The 16,719-nt window shown below is 32.2% G+C and overlaps 1 protein-coding gene across 1 annotated transcript; it reads right to left on the reverse strand.

Moving 5' to 3' along the window:
* Nucleotides 1-4,233: 4,233 nt before the first annotated feature.
* On the reverse strand, nucleotides 4,234-15,045 carry LOC108756206 (LIM homeobox transcription factor 1-beta-like). The gene is made up of 5 exons (XM_018499827.1): nucleotides 14,509-15,045; nucleotides 10,622-11,044; nucleotides 6,703-7,008; nucleotides 6,241-6,339; nucleotides 4,234-4,728 (listed from the first exon to the last, which is right to left on the reverse strand). Exons 1-5 carry the CDS (start codon nucleotides 14,624-14,626, stop codon nucleotides 4,472-4,474), a joined length of 1,203 nt encoding a protein of 400 aa, XP_018355329.1. The 5' UTR covers nucleotides 14,627-15,045; the 3' UTR covers nucleotides 4,234-4,471.
* Between the last annotated feature and the right edge of the window lie 1,674 nt (nucleotides 15,046-16,719).

A 16,719-nucleotide genomic window follows, 5' to 3' on the forward strand; every position in this document is an offset into this window, starting at 1 on the left:
TGTGTGTGTGTGTGTGTGTGTGTGTGTGTGTGTGTGTGTGTGTGTGTGTGTGTGACGTGTTAATCGATATAACGCATTCTGAACTTCAAATCTTCTGACTTTTAAAAATGGAAATTTATATGTTTAATTTTAGAAGATTTATCAATTTCTAATTTCAATTCTAAGCTCATAATCAGATTTCTTTACAAAGAAAAAGATATCGACGAATTGGATTGAGATATCAAAGAAAAATTGCATCTTTTTGCTAAAGAGAAAAAAGAATATTGTTTCAACAAAACCAATGTTGAAATATTAAAAATGAAAGTACACATAAAAGTTATATATATTGAAAGTAAGTTGTTATTATTATAATATACATGCGTTCCATTTTCTACGGATGAAATTTTAATAATTGCTCTTAGATGCACGCTCTGCAGGGTAAATAAAAATATATTAAAAAATAAACATAAAAATTAATGCATGTGAAAGCGAATCTACATCTCAATTATTTTAAATTACATTTATAATACGGATCTTTTATAAATTTATAGTATTTATAAGTACATAAAAAAAAGTTACATAAAAGATCCATAAATTTGTTAAAACAACAGAAAATTAGAATAATTATATAAATATCGTGTTCTTTTTTATACAATTCAAGTGTTCCGTTACGATGGATAGAATTTTATATCAAGGTTTATCTCTATTACATAAAATTTTGCGTAATACATATATAATTGTGTATGATTATATATTATTTTATATGAGATTGAATATTTTCTTCATGAATATCGAACAGTAGGATTACTTTTCTCTTTGAAAGAAATTTGTAATTTTCGTATATGTCATAAACATGTTATTTTTATTTGTATATACAAAGCAATCCATTTAACTTGTATATTTTAATATTTTTGTTATTTGGAACAAAACAAATTGAAGTTATAAAATTTAAAATATTTTTAAGGAGTATTCGTAATTATTCGTAATATTTTTATGCATAAAAGTAGTAGCAGTTTGAGTTTCTTTAAATGAAATCTTTCTTTATATAGCATATATTCTTCTAATTATGTGTATTCTGTATACAAATGTATAAAAGTAAGATTATCGAAAGATAAAAAAAAAATTAATGAAATATTTTATACTTAATATTTCTATAAAATATTAATTTTGAATTATTTTATTTCATATTTATATTATATAACAAATCATTTTATTTCAAAGAATAGAAAATTGCTCTTAAAATTTTTTTTAGTCTACGCTATCAGAACAAAATTATTGGTTATATTATCTGCTCCTCGAAATTTTAAAATACTGTAGCTTTAATTCTTATCTTTACTATTAAAAACGGCAAAAATATTTAAAGTACACAAGTTAAATAAACTATCTTGTACAATGTACATTATAATATTTTTTTTTCTTTGCTTACATTCACATATAGAAATAGGAAGAACCTTGAGTAGAATAAAAACAACGATCAATCGATATAATGTTAGACTGAAAAAAATATCATTATGTTATAATCGCAAATGTAAAACATTCATAGACTGAGGAAGTAAGATTGCAAGCTGAAAGTAACTTTAAAAAATCACGAGATTGTTAAATAGTATCTACGACTATTAATATGTTATTGTTGAATAGTGTCTAAATGCTCTTATCTAAGCAAATCTTAAATTAGCTTTAAGCTTTAAGGAAGAAAAATATATGGGATCTTGTTAGAAATAAAAATTATATTGATATTTTTAATAAAAATATGTCACGCAAAATTATAATAGTTGAATATTAACTTTCATGCATGTCACGAGCGTTATCACTGATAAAAATACGTTGCCTCGTACAGAGATTTGCTATTAAGATAGTATAGTATAACACAAAATAGGATAATTTGAAATCAGACTAAAAAAACCTAGAGAAAACCTATCATCAATAGTGAAATATAATATGTAGAGGCGATAATAACTATTGCGCTAATAGCTGCGACGCAAGTTGTAGACTAGTAATGATCTCACGAAAAAACAAATGTAAAACACATTAAACATAAATAAATATATCTAAATATACCGTTTTATATGTGAAAAAAAAAGGAAAATACTTCCTGTGTGTTCTTAATCCCTGAATCATTAATGTGTTGTCAGTTATACATATAACATTCTTAACAATTAATTAAACATATAACATCTTAAGCGTCCATTTGCAATTATATTCTTATCCTCTCTTATCTGCAATCTGGATCTTTTTTGCCCAAATTTAAATTTTTTTTCTGTTCTAGGCTTAAGAAAATCTGAAATAAGGGATTATTCAGAGTTATTTTCCAAAATCTTTATTAAATTATCAAATAATTTTTTAATTCATATTTTAGGAGAGAAGAATTGCACTCCATTTTTTTTTATAAAACTTTGTCGCAAATAAAAAGGTAAGAAGTTTAGATTAAAACAATTTTGGGTAAATGTTCCCCTTTACACAGTCAGCCCCAAACGACCTTTGACCTTGACCTTGACCTCTAAAAAGATCAAGGTCATTAACCTTTTCCGTTGCTCGTTATTCATTAAAAAGTTATTAATGAAAACGTTTTTATGAATAGGACACTTTCAACACAACATACACATTCCAACATGAAGAATGTATAACATTTTATTCATTACTTGACGATACATCATTTAATGGATATAAAGAAGCCATTAATTTAAAAAATTGCGGTGTTCTCTTAAAATCATATCGTTTTTAATAAATTCTGCTAAATAATGTTCGCAGTGTCCTCGTACATCAAATCGTGTGTGTGTGTGGTAAAGTAGAACAAATATCACACCATAACCGCTCAATATTTTGTGTATATACACCAGATTTAGGGTCAACAAAATTAATAGAGCGATTAACGGTCTGATGCACATAATCAAGTTCTTTTAAAAGTACATATCCTTTTCACAAATCACTATAAATTATACTGCCTGGTGCAATACGTTCTTGAATTATTCTCGTTAACATTTATGCAGTACGATCTTTCAGGAACAATAAAAAAAGATTTACTGCTACGTTCAATGGCACCAAAAACTCATTGCCCACTAATTACCCGTTCTCGATTATATTTCCCAATGCTTCATCGACCAATGCTTCATCGACTTCCACTATTATACCACGACTATCAAACATACCAGTTTCTTATCTCATCCATTGAGCTAATAACTGGAAAATAATCAAAAAATATAATAATCAAAATCACTTTGTGTGGAAAGTCATGTGCCTCTAAGCAGGGAGGAGGTGAGATGGTATATGGTTGGGTTAGGGGGGTTGGGTTATTATATACCCATGGGTATAGGTATAAATCTAACCCTAACCAAATCACATGGTACATAAATAGTTTATAAGATCTTCATAATTGTAAGTTAAATGAAGAAAATCGTGGAGCAACATCTTTGCTCTATCAAATCAGACAAAGAACTGTTACAATATATTCAAGTAACAATGTGTTTCCTTTCCACAATATTGTTATTCTCAAATTCCTAACACGAACGTACAAGCATCAACTTACGTGGAGCAAAACTCATACTATTCTGCTAAAATATGTACCATGTGTTTGAAAATTACTTATTATTTATAAATTGTTTTCATTAATAATTTTTTAATGAATAACGAGCTACGGAAAAGGTCAATGACCTTGATCTTCTTGAGGGTCTTTTTTTCTCTCAGTATACAATTTTATTATTAAAAAAATAGAAACATACATAATAGTGGATGCTTTATAGCATATTTTTTCTTATATATTTTCTGAAATTTCTTGAATATGTTTTCATAATAACATATCTTTCTTTTCTCTATATGGAAATAATCATTTTTTTCTTCTTTTACTTTACATTTTTAACCCGTTTATTTATTTTGCACAGGAAAAGTTTTTTATTGTGATAATTTTTCTGTAACCAAACTGTTGAAAGCATGAAATGTTCACGGGAATAAAATCTTTAATTATTAACATATAATGTTAGTTTTAATGCATTTGATGTTCTTTGTCTGTTCTTTGGTGTAAAAAATGTGATTATAAGGAAAACTTTTAATAACTTTTCTTCGTAACGTTTTTTTTTATGAATATGCATTTATTACACACAGAGGATAAATACAGATTTTTGTATCTGAAACAGAGAGAAAAGCAAATATTTTTGGAGAATCATCGATATCGCAAATTCAAAGGTTAGAAATACATTAAGTCATCTAGAAAAAAATCACTGTAAAAATAAAAGTAAAATAAAATTTTTACAACATCGGCCAGATTAGCAGCGACCAGCGTAGAAAAAAAGAGTCTAAATTCGACAAACTAATCGCAATCATTTCAACGCTGAAAATTGAATAATAATGTTACGTGTCGGCTTCCTCGTTGACAAAGTCTTCGTAGAATGGGTAGAAGGACGCAAAAGAGGGTGAAGGCGACGAGAAATAAGCGACGAATTTCAGAGGGACAGTGACAGAAGGAGGAAGATAGAGAGAGGAAGAAAGAGGGAAACTTGGATTACGCGTGATCGCCGCTGAAGTAACTACTTTGCATCATGAACAGTTTGTCGATGGGATTGTTGATGGCCGCGTGCAGACTCTGCGACAGCGACGGGGTGTCGTGGGATGATGAACCATGGTGGGAATGCGAGGCACCCTGATGACTACCGTCCGCGCCGCCGCCATCGTTCTCGCCGATGTCGAAGCCGCCGTCCGTACCGTCCAGGGACAGATCGCTGCTACAGAAGCTCTCTCCCGAGTGGCCCGGGTACACGTCTGAAAAAAAAGATATGCATTTCATCGTTTCTCGCAAAGTACCATGGCACTTCAATGAGGTGCAATGGTATCTCATTCCGAGATGTTGTATGTATGTCACTGAATGGCATGCAAGTTGCAATGAAAAGATTTCTAAATTTTACCCGCAGATGTGCATATAATACAAAATCAGACAATGCAAAATGTATCGCGGGAGAATAAAGAGATTTACTTTGATCAATTCTATCTGCAGTATCTATACTTTGACACTGAATTTATTTACGTGACGTATTAATTATTTCTTTATATTTTTCTCTGTCATTGTTTTTAAGAGAAATAATTTCTATATATAAGGCGCTTACCTTAAAAGTGATCTAAATTTCATATTTGGATTTCTTCCAAAATTCAATTTCCAATTTTAAAGCGTTAATAGTTTCATCAGTTATCAACTTATAAAAAGTAGTCTAATTTATGAAAAATAACCTAATCCAAATAAATTTCCTATTTTAAAGTGTTAATGGTTCAAATTATTAATTTTTACGGTAAATGTCTTATACGAAATAAAATTATTTTCGACATATTTTAAGACAAACTAGAAAAATATTATCTATAACACAATAAACTATATATCTTTTGCTGAGTGAGAGAAATAGAATAAATATCCAATAGTTGGATTATTAAATAACAGATTTGATTGTATCGAAAAAGCTATTAAAAATTGCAGACTCGAGATATAAAAAGGAATTGTCGTTCTCTATATAGAAACTAAAAATATTCGGTTCGAATTTGAGTGAGCGCATTGTTGGATGTTCTAAAAAAATGTATAGATATATCCGAGCATCTATCTTTGATTAAAAAAAAATTGAAGTAAACAATTTTTGCCAAATAGAAACTTTTTATAGAAACGTTATCGAGGTACAATTATTACAGCATTTTTAATATATTCAATTTATACTTTTAAATTTTTGTGATAAATATAAAAATAAACATAAAAACGTAAAATAATTTTACCACATTTTTACCAGGAAAAAATTAGCTGCCGAATGCAATTGACATACATTTTCACTGCTTTTATTTTTAACAACGTGTTTGATCAATTTTATTCATTCACCTTTTGAACATTGCCATTATATTGTAATTAATCATCAAAAATACGAGAGGTAATATATGTCAATTTCCGCAATTAATTTTTTGTTGATAAAAATTTGACCGACTATTTTATATTTCTAAATTTATTTCTACATTAATTATTATTATAAGATAATTTAAGGATTTAAATGAGATTTAAAAGAGCATTTTTAATAATAAATATTAAAATGTTGCACCAACTATAATTTACAAATTTTTATCAACCATTTCCATAAAAAGTTAGTGAAAGAGTCTATTACGAATCAACCGCAGAATGTCTGCTCTCAAAAATATCACACACGTTCTGGGATACCTTGTAAACAACTGAGACGTAAAAACGCGTTACGCATATACCGTCTGTGACACCGGTGCGCAAATGAGTTTCTACGGTGAGTAAAGACTTACCGTCGGGCGAGTACGGGTTATTGGGGTTGAGCGGTTGGGTGGCTGAGGGGAAGCTAGAAGATTCCCCATCGCGCATGTTCAGGGCGTTCAAGTAATGACCTGCGAACGAGATTAGACAATTGACATTGAACTCATTCGTTTACCCCATTAACCAGTCTTCGCAAATTCGCGAAGTTCGTCGATTCGCGTGTTTTTCCTCGATTCTCGAGACATTACTCGATTTTTTAAAAAATTAAATAACCCGAATGTGATAAAATATGACGAAGATCGCATTAAAATTTATTAATCGGAAGATCAAAATAACGTATAGAAACAATAACGTTTTCGAAATTTTACGTTTAGATTCGAAAAAGTATTTCAGGATCAGGAATTCAGGAGTAGTCATGCATAGTTTAAAAAAATATCGCTTGAATTCTCGATAGAGTTCTGAGCTCTCTAATAAGATGAAAAAGGCCTACTCACTGTGATCGCTGTGTGGACTTTCCGTCCTTCGCTCCTCCTTTGGCTCTTTATCGGATCCGGGCTCCGTTTTGGCCTTTCGCTGAAGTTTCTTCATCTTCGCGCGCTGATTCTGGAACCACACTTGAACCACGCGCACGCTAAGGCCGGTGTCCTTAGCGAGTGCTTCGCGAACTTTCCTGCAAGGCTTCGGGGACACCTCAAAAGACGCCTTGAATTGACGTCGCTGTGCCGACGTAAGAATCGTCCGCGGCCGTTTCGGACCCCGACGGCCATCCCGTGGTCGATTCTCGTCCAATAAGTCATCATCTAGCAATAGGATCCATTTATATTTATAAATATTTTACATGTACAGCATCGCTCTCCTCTTATTTCGTGTCAATCTTTTATTTATTTCAACTATTTCGAGTGTCTGCTTTTCAATACCAACACCCCAATACCAACATATTCACACACATCTAAGCACAAACAAATAAATAAAGAATATCAACAGAATTAAATAATATGTACAAAATAATACGTTTTTCTCTTTATAATTTTTAATAACAAATAAATTGAATTAATAGGAGGCGGGCGAGCGTTATCCACTTAGGTGTCCTTATTTTTTATTTTTATTTTAGAAGACATTTCTTATTTATTGATAATTTTTAATGTCACCGAAACATATTATCATTCGTATATATATTCTTATTTTTTATCGTATGTTATATATTAATATTTTTTAATTTATTTTGACAAAACATCTGTTTTTGCAAAAATTAATGAAAGGCTTGTTCCCTTTAATTGAATTTCTTGCACAATTCATCTTTCTCCTTCCACGTTCGGAGAGAAACAGAGAATTGCGTAAGAAGTTCAGCTAAAAAGAATAAATCTCTAACTATGACACGAAAGCTTATTGCGCGAAAACATTAAATGATAAAAGAGGATAAAGAATAATATAAGAGCGAACAAATTGTTATCGCGGAAATAATGTTCGCGTTCCGAATTTCGCGATTTCGTGACCTCCGTGCGACGGATTGATCGTGAGACGCAAGAGGCAGTGGTCGAAGTCGAGCAGTAGATACGGGTGGTTTCGATCAGACAGTGATCCGACAAAGCGCAGGCCACGCCTACCGTGCAACATATGTACCGCGGCGCGGCAACATGTCGGCCGCGAACAAACGCACCGGCCATACGCGCGAGGCGGATTCCATTTTCCGCACGAATATTTCAAGAACTCTGGGAATTCCATTGTTAAAAATTGTTTCGCTCCGTGGGAATACGGGGCGAACAGTGGAATTGTCGATCAAATCAATGAGCGAGAGAGATCGCTGGCAAATCGCGGATCATTCATTGTTAATAAAAGCGCGATGAACAATTAAAACCGACGCGGCAGGAATATTTGCACGATATACTGATATAATTTTAAAAAATTTATTTCCAATGCTTCATTGCCTCGTGAAAATTTTTAGATTTATTTTAAAATTTTTATCGAGATCTTTTTCATTGTTTCCCTGTTAATGTGCGATTTCTTGAATTCATGTTTTATATGCGTAATATAAAGAGAGAGCGAGAGAGAGAGAGAGAGAGAGAGAGAGAGAGAGAGAGAGAGAGAGAGAGAGAGAGAGAGAGAAAGGAATATACATAGAAATGGTGGCTCACAAACTGCTCTTTTATCATTTTCTATCGTCGTCGATAACACATAAAATATCTCGAAATGCGTGCTATAAATTTATGTCGAGATATCAGTCGGATAAACGCCATGGAATAAATTCCACATCTCTTTTGGTAGCAAGATATATTGTATTATATATTATCACGATATTTTGATTATATGCGAGAAAGGATTGGCGAATTCAACGATGTCTAGTTTCAGGATGTCCCGTCCACACGATATAGCTTTCGATCATTTATCGCTTGATTTAAATGTAATTACCTTGAAAAGGAACAGCCCTGTTTCGAAATTCCTGTAGATTTTTACTTTGGATGTCTTTAGATTGTAGTACAACCTGCGAACAATGCAACAAGGTATGTACAATGCGTTTCTCAACGGTTTTTCATTTTATTGTTATTCGGTGTATTTTCAAGCATTCCGCGGTAATGGTCCAGGGGAGGCTTTGTGAAATTATTACGCGGCCAAAAACTCGTATCGCTCGCCAATCTCAATTCCCAATTCATTATAATTTGACGTTGGAAACGGCACGTCGATTGATACGCGTTTAAATCGAAACAAGACGATATGAAAGATAATGAGCAGTTTGTTTTGTCACAGAAAACAATATATATACATATATATATATATATATATATAAGAAACATTAGATCTCATCCTTTCAGTTTATTCTGCACGAGTAAATTACGCCGAGATATTTACTTAACTATAACAATAAGCCTTTCGCAGAGTCGCTCAACTGTAATATCGGTTAATGCTTCTATCAACGACAGGATGAAAATAGAGATTGTGATTTCACATAGAAATAGACATGTCGTGGAAAGTCATTTCATGCAACATGATACGCACATTATACACTTTCATTCATGCCAGTATTCATTTACGATACATATTTCACGTAAGAACGGTGTCTGTGTTGTACGAGAAAAATAATTATTATGTCCGTGCATACATCGTCAATACATATAGAGTTCCTTAAAGGAAGATACTAGGTTGAAAATGAGAAAAAAATCAATTTTTCGTTTTTGTATTTTCTTAAGTAAGTTTATCTATGTATATGTAAATCAAATTCAGTAAAAATTAACAAAGCTAGAATTTTATATGTTGCGGGACTTCATTGTAATATACTAATATGGCTTCCGTTAAATGCTAGAATGTTAGAAATATCCTATGATATTCCTAGTTTAATATTGCTAGAAAATATGTTTCAAAATAAAAATCATTCTTCATTTCTTTCTGAGAAGAAAAACGAGTTATATGATATACCAGAAATAGCTGAGAAATAGTAAGTACTAATTGTTTGAGATATTCATAGTTAAAAGTTTAAACGTGGTTTTTTCCAAAACGATATTTTCAAAATCGATATTCGTGATATCAAAACTGTTTGATTGATCTGGTTAAAATTTCACAAACTTTTCTTTATTATTTAATCTTATTCTTCATGTAGGATTTTTCTTAAAAACGTCTAGTTTTTTTGTTGATAAACATAGTCTCAGGCAAAAATCATTTTCTTACTTCTGCCATTTAAAAAAAATACATAAAAAAACAGCTGTATAGGAGGACAAGATTTAAATTTCCTCTTTAAAATTTGCAAAACACTTTTGCTTTCAGAACATCTTATAAAATGTTTATACGATGACCAACGTACGTTTTGATAAGCATAGTTTGCTCCGATTAGCTGTTGCAGCCATAATTTATAAATAAATTTGTATAAAAAAATTGTTTTAATATAGATAATAATGTATTATATTTGAAGTAAATGTTTTATTTGATTTATTATCTTTTTCTTAAACAAATTCTCAATAAACAAGTATTTTAATGCAAACTACTGTCTCCCTTCAATTAGAATACAATTTTTACCAGACTATAACATTGAATATTTCTTATTTACTGCTGTTTGTATATATCTTATTAATGTATACCGCAAACCAAATTTATATCAAAAAAACTGTTTATAATTTATCACATTCTTTTAACAACAAAGTGATCACTTCAAATTACTTTCCTTATTACTTAAAATTAAAATTGTCTCAGTATTTTCTACTTTAAATGAATCCCTTTTTTCCTCACTTATATAGATGTTTATGAAATATATATAATAAAAACCCACACACACACACACAGTCTATCCATGTACGTCTGAGGAGAACGATAACCGAAATTAAGTGCGCTATTTCAAAATGGTTGAATCGAGCGAAAACTCGAAACTTAACCCAGATGGAACGCATACACGCACGTCTATAAAATACAAATAAAACAGGCGACACTCACCTTGTGGACTATTTAAAAACAGTTCGTGTTCGAAGTCTCGTCTGCAGATCGGCTGGCCCTGTCTAAGGATGTAGTGTGCGCCCCGTGGCAACGGTTGTCCGCACATGCAACACGCGAAGCATTCCACGTGGAAGATCAAGCCGGATACCGGCCGCATCACCAGATCCGAGCAGCTGATCTTCTCCATACATCGCGCGCACTTCACTCCGAAGATCCTCTCGTAATCGGAACGGCAGTAGAGCTTGAGGTCGCGTATGAAACACGAGTGCGACAGCATCGCGCCACATGCCGTGCACGAGAGACACTCCTCGTGATAATTCCTCTCGGCGACTCGCATCACGTACTTGTCGGCGATGGTGCGGCCGCAGCCGGCGCAGATCGTCTCAAGGAGGCCGGACTCCGTTTTCACGGAAACGGATGGCTCTGCGGGAACAAATGATCGACGTTTTATATTATGATTACAGCGATATTTGCAGTAATTTTGCTGACCATAAATGCGATACCTTGGAATCGAAATCGGCTGAATGTCATTTTTATGGGTATCAAAAGCAGAGAGGAAGAAACGCAGTAGTGCGGATAGATGTATAGTCCGCCTTGCTGTTCCGCTGCGCGTAACTTGGCGCGAAACACGACCGTGTATATCTCTCAACGTAAATTTAACCTTTTTTTTTTTACTTGTAAGACGCGTAAAGTAGCGTAGATATAATATATTTAATAGTTCTATTTCAAATTAGTATCTATTTTTTATTTTATTAAACAAGTAATTAATAGTCGATGTGTGATCTAAAAATTTTTTGAGAATTTAGTGCTAAAACAATATTATACTTTTAGAAAAAGTTTTAGAAATTTGCTTGCATCACGATACATATATAATTAATATATTTTATGATTTTTTTAAAAAAGGATTAGGTAATATAAAAAAGTATAAATAACAAATAAACAACATTTTCAGTTTGAATATAGAATACGCATCTGTCTCTCCTTTTTCAAAGTAGATAATAAAATTCATGATTCTTCAATTTCAAAATATATCTACAGCAATTATAGTATTATTAATTATAATTTTTTAAGTTGACATTTTTATTTTATAATTTTCTATTGAATCAAATTTCTTCTTGGTAATATCGTTAATTTTTATTTACGATATATTTTCGTCATAGTATGAATATAAAAACATTACTTATGAAATAAATTGTGTATTGTGAGATTAACCTTTACTTTTAGCAATGATATCGTATGTAATATTTGTAATACTGTTCATAAGAATTTTAGACTGATATTCATAATCCGATCTATTTTTCTTAAATATTTTATTCTATTTTCTCGAGATGCTGTACGATCATTTCAATGATTGGAGGAAATCTCAATTAAGCAGTGTGTATAATGAGATTTTAAGGCGTAAAACTTGAACTTAAACTTTAAACAGTAAGAAATTGATCAATCACAGTCGAATGTGAAAAGAATAATCAATGACAGGTAAATTTTGGCTTGAAATTCAAAGTTTAAGTTTTACGCCTCAAAGTCTCATTGTAGATGCTTGCGTCATTTTACACACATTTTAAATCGTTATTTAAATCGTTATTTAAATAAATCATTATTTAAACTTTAAGCCTTGAACCGTAAATCCCCAAATACAACAATATAGATGTATTAAGCCATAATTAACCAATCATAGACAATTATTCTTTTAATTGTGATTAGTCAATATCTTCCTGTACAGAGCATAAAGTCTAGACAACATTGTATGTGAACAATGGAAAATTGATTAATGTTGAGACAACGTTAGAACACATTGTAAAATTTCCATATAACATCTAAATATCTCAATTAAAATCCTCAGATGGTTCCTATATGAGACATACAATAATGTCTAAAACTTTTCGTGAACTACGTAAGAATGTTTTGTAACTTATATATATATATATATAGACACGATTCGAGAGAATTTTCTCTTACCCTAAAAATTAAATAATCGTGGAACAGATTTAAAAAAATTTTACCGTTCATTTTAATAAAATTTAATTGTCCAATAAAATATAAGATACAATATACGTGATTAAATTTTAGTAAAGTGCATAGTAAAATTTTTTGAAATATATCCCCTGTTATCCCACAATTCCTTAATTTACAGTAAATTTCAAAAGAAAATTCTCTCTGTGTAGAAATAAAATAATGCTCGTTTTTATTTTTTGATATGTTATATGTCACAAATGCAGAGAATGAAAAGTTACTTTTTAAAAGTAATAAGTTATAGTTACTCGTTGCCGAGTAGAAAAAATAACAAGTTACTGTTACTAGTTACCGATTTTTAAAAGTAACTTGTTACAGTTACCATTACTCGGGAAAGTAACTTTTTGTTACCTTTCCACTTTGTTAAAATCGACGACCATCAATCACAGCGAACGAGTATCTAAGGACTTTCTAGTTTATCTAAAGACTTTCAAGCACTATAAATGGCATATGTTCAATCAAATCGTATCCAATCGTGTGCAAAGTAGCGATAAAAGTAATTATAAAATTCGTTACCGTTACCAAAAAAAATGTATAACTATACGTTATTATTACAATTATCAAAAAAAAGTAACGTAGTTATCAGTAAAGTTATCAAAAAATAACTTGTAATTGTTACAAATAATGAGTTACTTCATTCCCTACAACAAATATTTGAAAATAAACAAATGCTGCCTGCTCATAAATAATATATCTAACTTTTTAATTTGTCGAAAATATTATGCATGTGTAAAGGTAATATTATTTTATAACGGTTTGTATAAATATAATTCAGAAAAAACAGAGTTAATATAATAATACACAGAGTAATACACAAGTAATACACAGACTCAGGTTCTGAAGTGAATACTGCAACGGAAAACATTAAATACTATGGCATAATAAAAATGGCTATCATATTTCTACAAAACGTTATATGCTCTGCTTTAGATTATGTTTAAAAATAATATTGTAAGGTAATTCATAAAACATTTTCTTTTTCCCTTTACTTTCTCTGAACGTTTGAACGTTTTTAGAACGTTTTTAGAACGTTTTTAGAAATGTTATGTTCTATACGGGTTACGTATTTAAGCCTATTTTACAATGTGCTTTTTATTTCCTGTTTCTTGCTTTTTGCTATTTTTTTACATCTTGTCATTTTGCTTCTTATCCGATTTTTTGTTTTATATCGCCCCAGATAAAAGTTAACGAACTTCGAAAAAAAACAAGAAATACGTAACAAGAAATACAATTGTCGATAAAACAAAAGGTTACAAAGGAGAAAAAAGCAGGCAAGGTAAAAAACAAGAAACAGGCTTTAAATCTTACTACATCTATTATCTTTCGGGACTAAGAAATTGTTCAGTTCACACGGTCGAATGAGAAAAGAACAATCGACTTAACTAGTCAATTTCTTGCGGTTTAAAACTTAGATTTAACGGCTTATTATAGAAAACGTATTAAGACTATCCACGACCAAACTTAAGATGAATATAATGTCATCTACAATACACGGAGTAAGAAGAGTAAGAAATTAATTAAAACAGTTGATTATTCTTCTCACATTTGAATCTGTGATTGATCAATTTCTTACTCTAACTTCTTATTCCGCGTATTATAGACGACGTATAAGAATTATGAATATCTCCCTTAGTTTTACTTTTTTGGAGGACCAAAAAATCTTACAATTAGATCGAACGATCATATCTTTGCTATTTTTCTAATTTTTTAAAAATAATAATCTCCACTATATATTGCGAAGTCACGTATATATTGTATAAATTTATTTAGAGATTTTTAAAGAATTCTTAAAGCATCTTCGTGCTTGGGATTTAAAAACGTTTATACCGCGGAATGAAAGTACAAACTTTTTATATGTTTTATTAATTTGTTCTCACCTGCATTATTATTATCGGTTGAGGACCGAAAGGGAATAGGCGGAACCGTCGGCAAAGGTTGGCCCGGTTCGCTTTGACGATTGAAAGAACCAGGTGCTGGAGGATAAAATTCCAACATGGTGTCTTCTCGCGCTGGAACCTTGAAGATAGAAAGTTTCTGAGCTGTAAGGAATCTTAAAGTTTTTGCAGCAAGCTTCCGCTGGAATTCTAAACACTTGAAGGCCACACAATGTCCGAATAAAAAGTCTTTAGACCAAATAGAGAGATGAGTTAGGTCCCAGAAAGGAAAGTTTATCTTCTTAAAAAAACTCTCCCTCTCCTTTTTCTCTTGCCTGTTTTTATTCTTGGCTTCTAATTAAAATCTTCAGTTGTCTCTTAAGTCCTAATAGAACTTTTGATTCAAGTTTTTCGACGATAGATCGACGATAGATCACACTTTACTTGTTCCTCGTCTTGGCGACTAATTGATCCTTCGAACTGTTCAGCTTCTTCAGTATCACTTTATCATTAAAAATCAGAATATCGCGTCGTTTCACGCTAAATATATATAGAAATACAACAAACTCTCTATTCAACACTTCAGTAAATCAGTTCAGGCCTAATCTAAATTAGCCCTTTACATCGATCTTGTTCTGATTAGAATACTTGTTCCTCCGATCGCACAGTGGCGGAAAGCGACGGCAGGAGAATCGTCGCGTTTAGCCCTCACCAGTTTTTCGATACGGGCAATGCCGTACGTCATCCAAGTCTCATGACGAATTGGCGGGGCTGCGGCGTGCGAGTTTAACGCGACGATCTTCTCGGACGACCTCGAGGCGCGAGATACCACGACCGCATCGCATTCTGTACACGAAGACGATAATCGCTCTCGATGTTTCCGCACTTGTACCCCGTCCACTTCCACATCCACTCGCCCACTATCAGCACCGAACGCACTCTGTACGTGACGGTTTCGTACGTGTCATCAGTGCGAGTTCCGTCGCTTTTTTGACGAAACCCACTGACTTCGCCGACAGCGAAAATCATCCCCCTCTCCATCCTTTCTTCCCATCCCCCAAATCCCATCCCCCCACACAGCTTTCTCTACCGTCCCGTTTGTGTGAGTGTGCAGGTGTGCGTCTCGTCTTCGTCATTGGAGATAGACGAGGCATCGACGCGAAAGTGAGGAGGGCGGGTTCAACCCCCGTGGAAGCTAACGGTGGAAGCGCGATTGGCGTTGCTCGGAACCGCCCTTGCTAGAGCGAACTGGTGCAGCAGTGGGGTGAAACGACACCAGTGGTCCTCAACCGGTGGCGACATACGAGCGGAGATCAATATCCGGCCGACCATTGCCGGATTCAGTGACGTATCTCGACGAACTCGCCAGACATCAATTTTGGGTGCCACCAGCATCTCTGTTTTTTTACAAACAATCATGCAAAAGAAAAATTTAGATCAATTTAAGATAAATTTATATTTAATTTAGAATGTAGTAGCTCTACCCTCCTATATGTGTATCTCGTCTTTGTCATTGTAAGCGTCAATATAAGAGCGAGCAGTAGATTTATCTGTCACAGTAAAAAATATATGTCAAAAATAAAAAATCAAACTGATGTACGTACTATCGAGAACGTGTTACTGACTTTTAATATTATAGAAATAATTATGTTATTGCAGAAGATTAATCTAACAATACGACACATAATTTTCTATGTAAAAAAGATGTACGAAATGAAAGCTTTAAATGGTGAAGCTGGATTTTTTTAGTGATTAAATAATTTGAGAATTTATATACATAATCCTATTATACAAACTGCGTGTTGAATATAATTTTCAGTCTTGAAATCCGATCCTATAAAATCAAAGTAATAATATCACAAATTGACAAGTAGTAATATTAATGCTCATAAGCATTTTAGAAAAATATTTATAATCTGATATCTATTAATAAACATGGCATTTTAAAACCTGTAAATAATTTTATTGCGAACAATATAATAGTTCTGTTAGAATTGCGTTTCAAAATTAAACTTGGCGCGCAGTTTGCAGGATTAGACATAATTTATTTAGAACTAATTTATTTTGTTTAAAAACAAGCCACACTTGACTCCAAAAAATTAATAAAGAAGAATAAAGATTATCTTATATAATTGTTTATTTAGTCTAATAGCGAATTCGATTGGACGCACTTAGTGCGCACTGGTGCACATTAAAGTCGTCGTAAAAAAATAA

Source organism: Trachymyrmex septentrionalis, unplaced genomic scaffold (assembly GCF_001594115.1).
Source record: "Trachymyrmex septentrionalis isolate Tsep2-gDNA-1 unplaced genomic scaffold, Tsep1.0 scaffold97, whole genome shotgun sequence".
NCBI classification, from domain to species: domain Eukaryota; kingdom Metazoa; phylum Arthropoda; class Insecta; order Hymenoptera; family Formicidae; genus Trachymyrmex; species Trachymyrmex septentrionalis.

Coding starts and splice junctions, on each gene's coding strand:
- LOC108756206 (XM_018499827.1), bottom strand. CDS start 14,626: ATGTTGGAATTTTATCCTCCAGCACCTGGTTCTTTCAATCGTCAAAGC. Junction 7,009..10,621: donor GTTTTTAAATAGTCCACAAG/GTGAGTGTCGCC, acceptor TCCTATTGCTAG/ATGATGACTTATTGGACGAG. Junction 6,340..6,702: donor AAGTCCACACAGCGATCACA/GTGAGTAGGCCT, acceptor TCTCGTTCGCAG/GTCATTACTTGAACGCCCTG.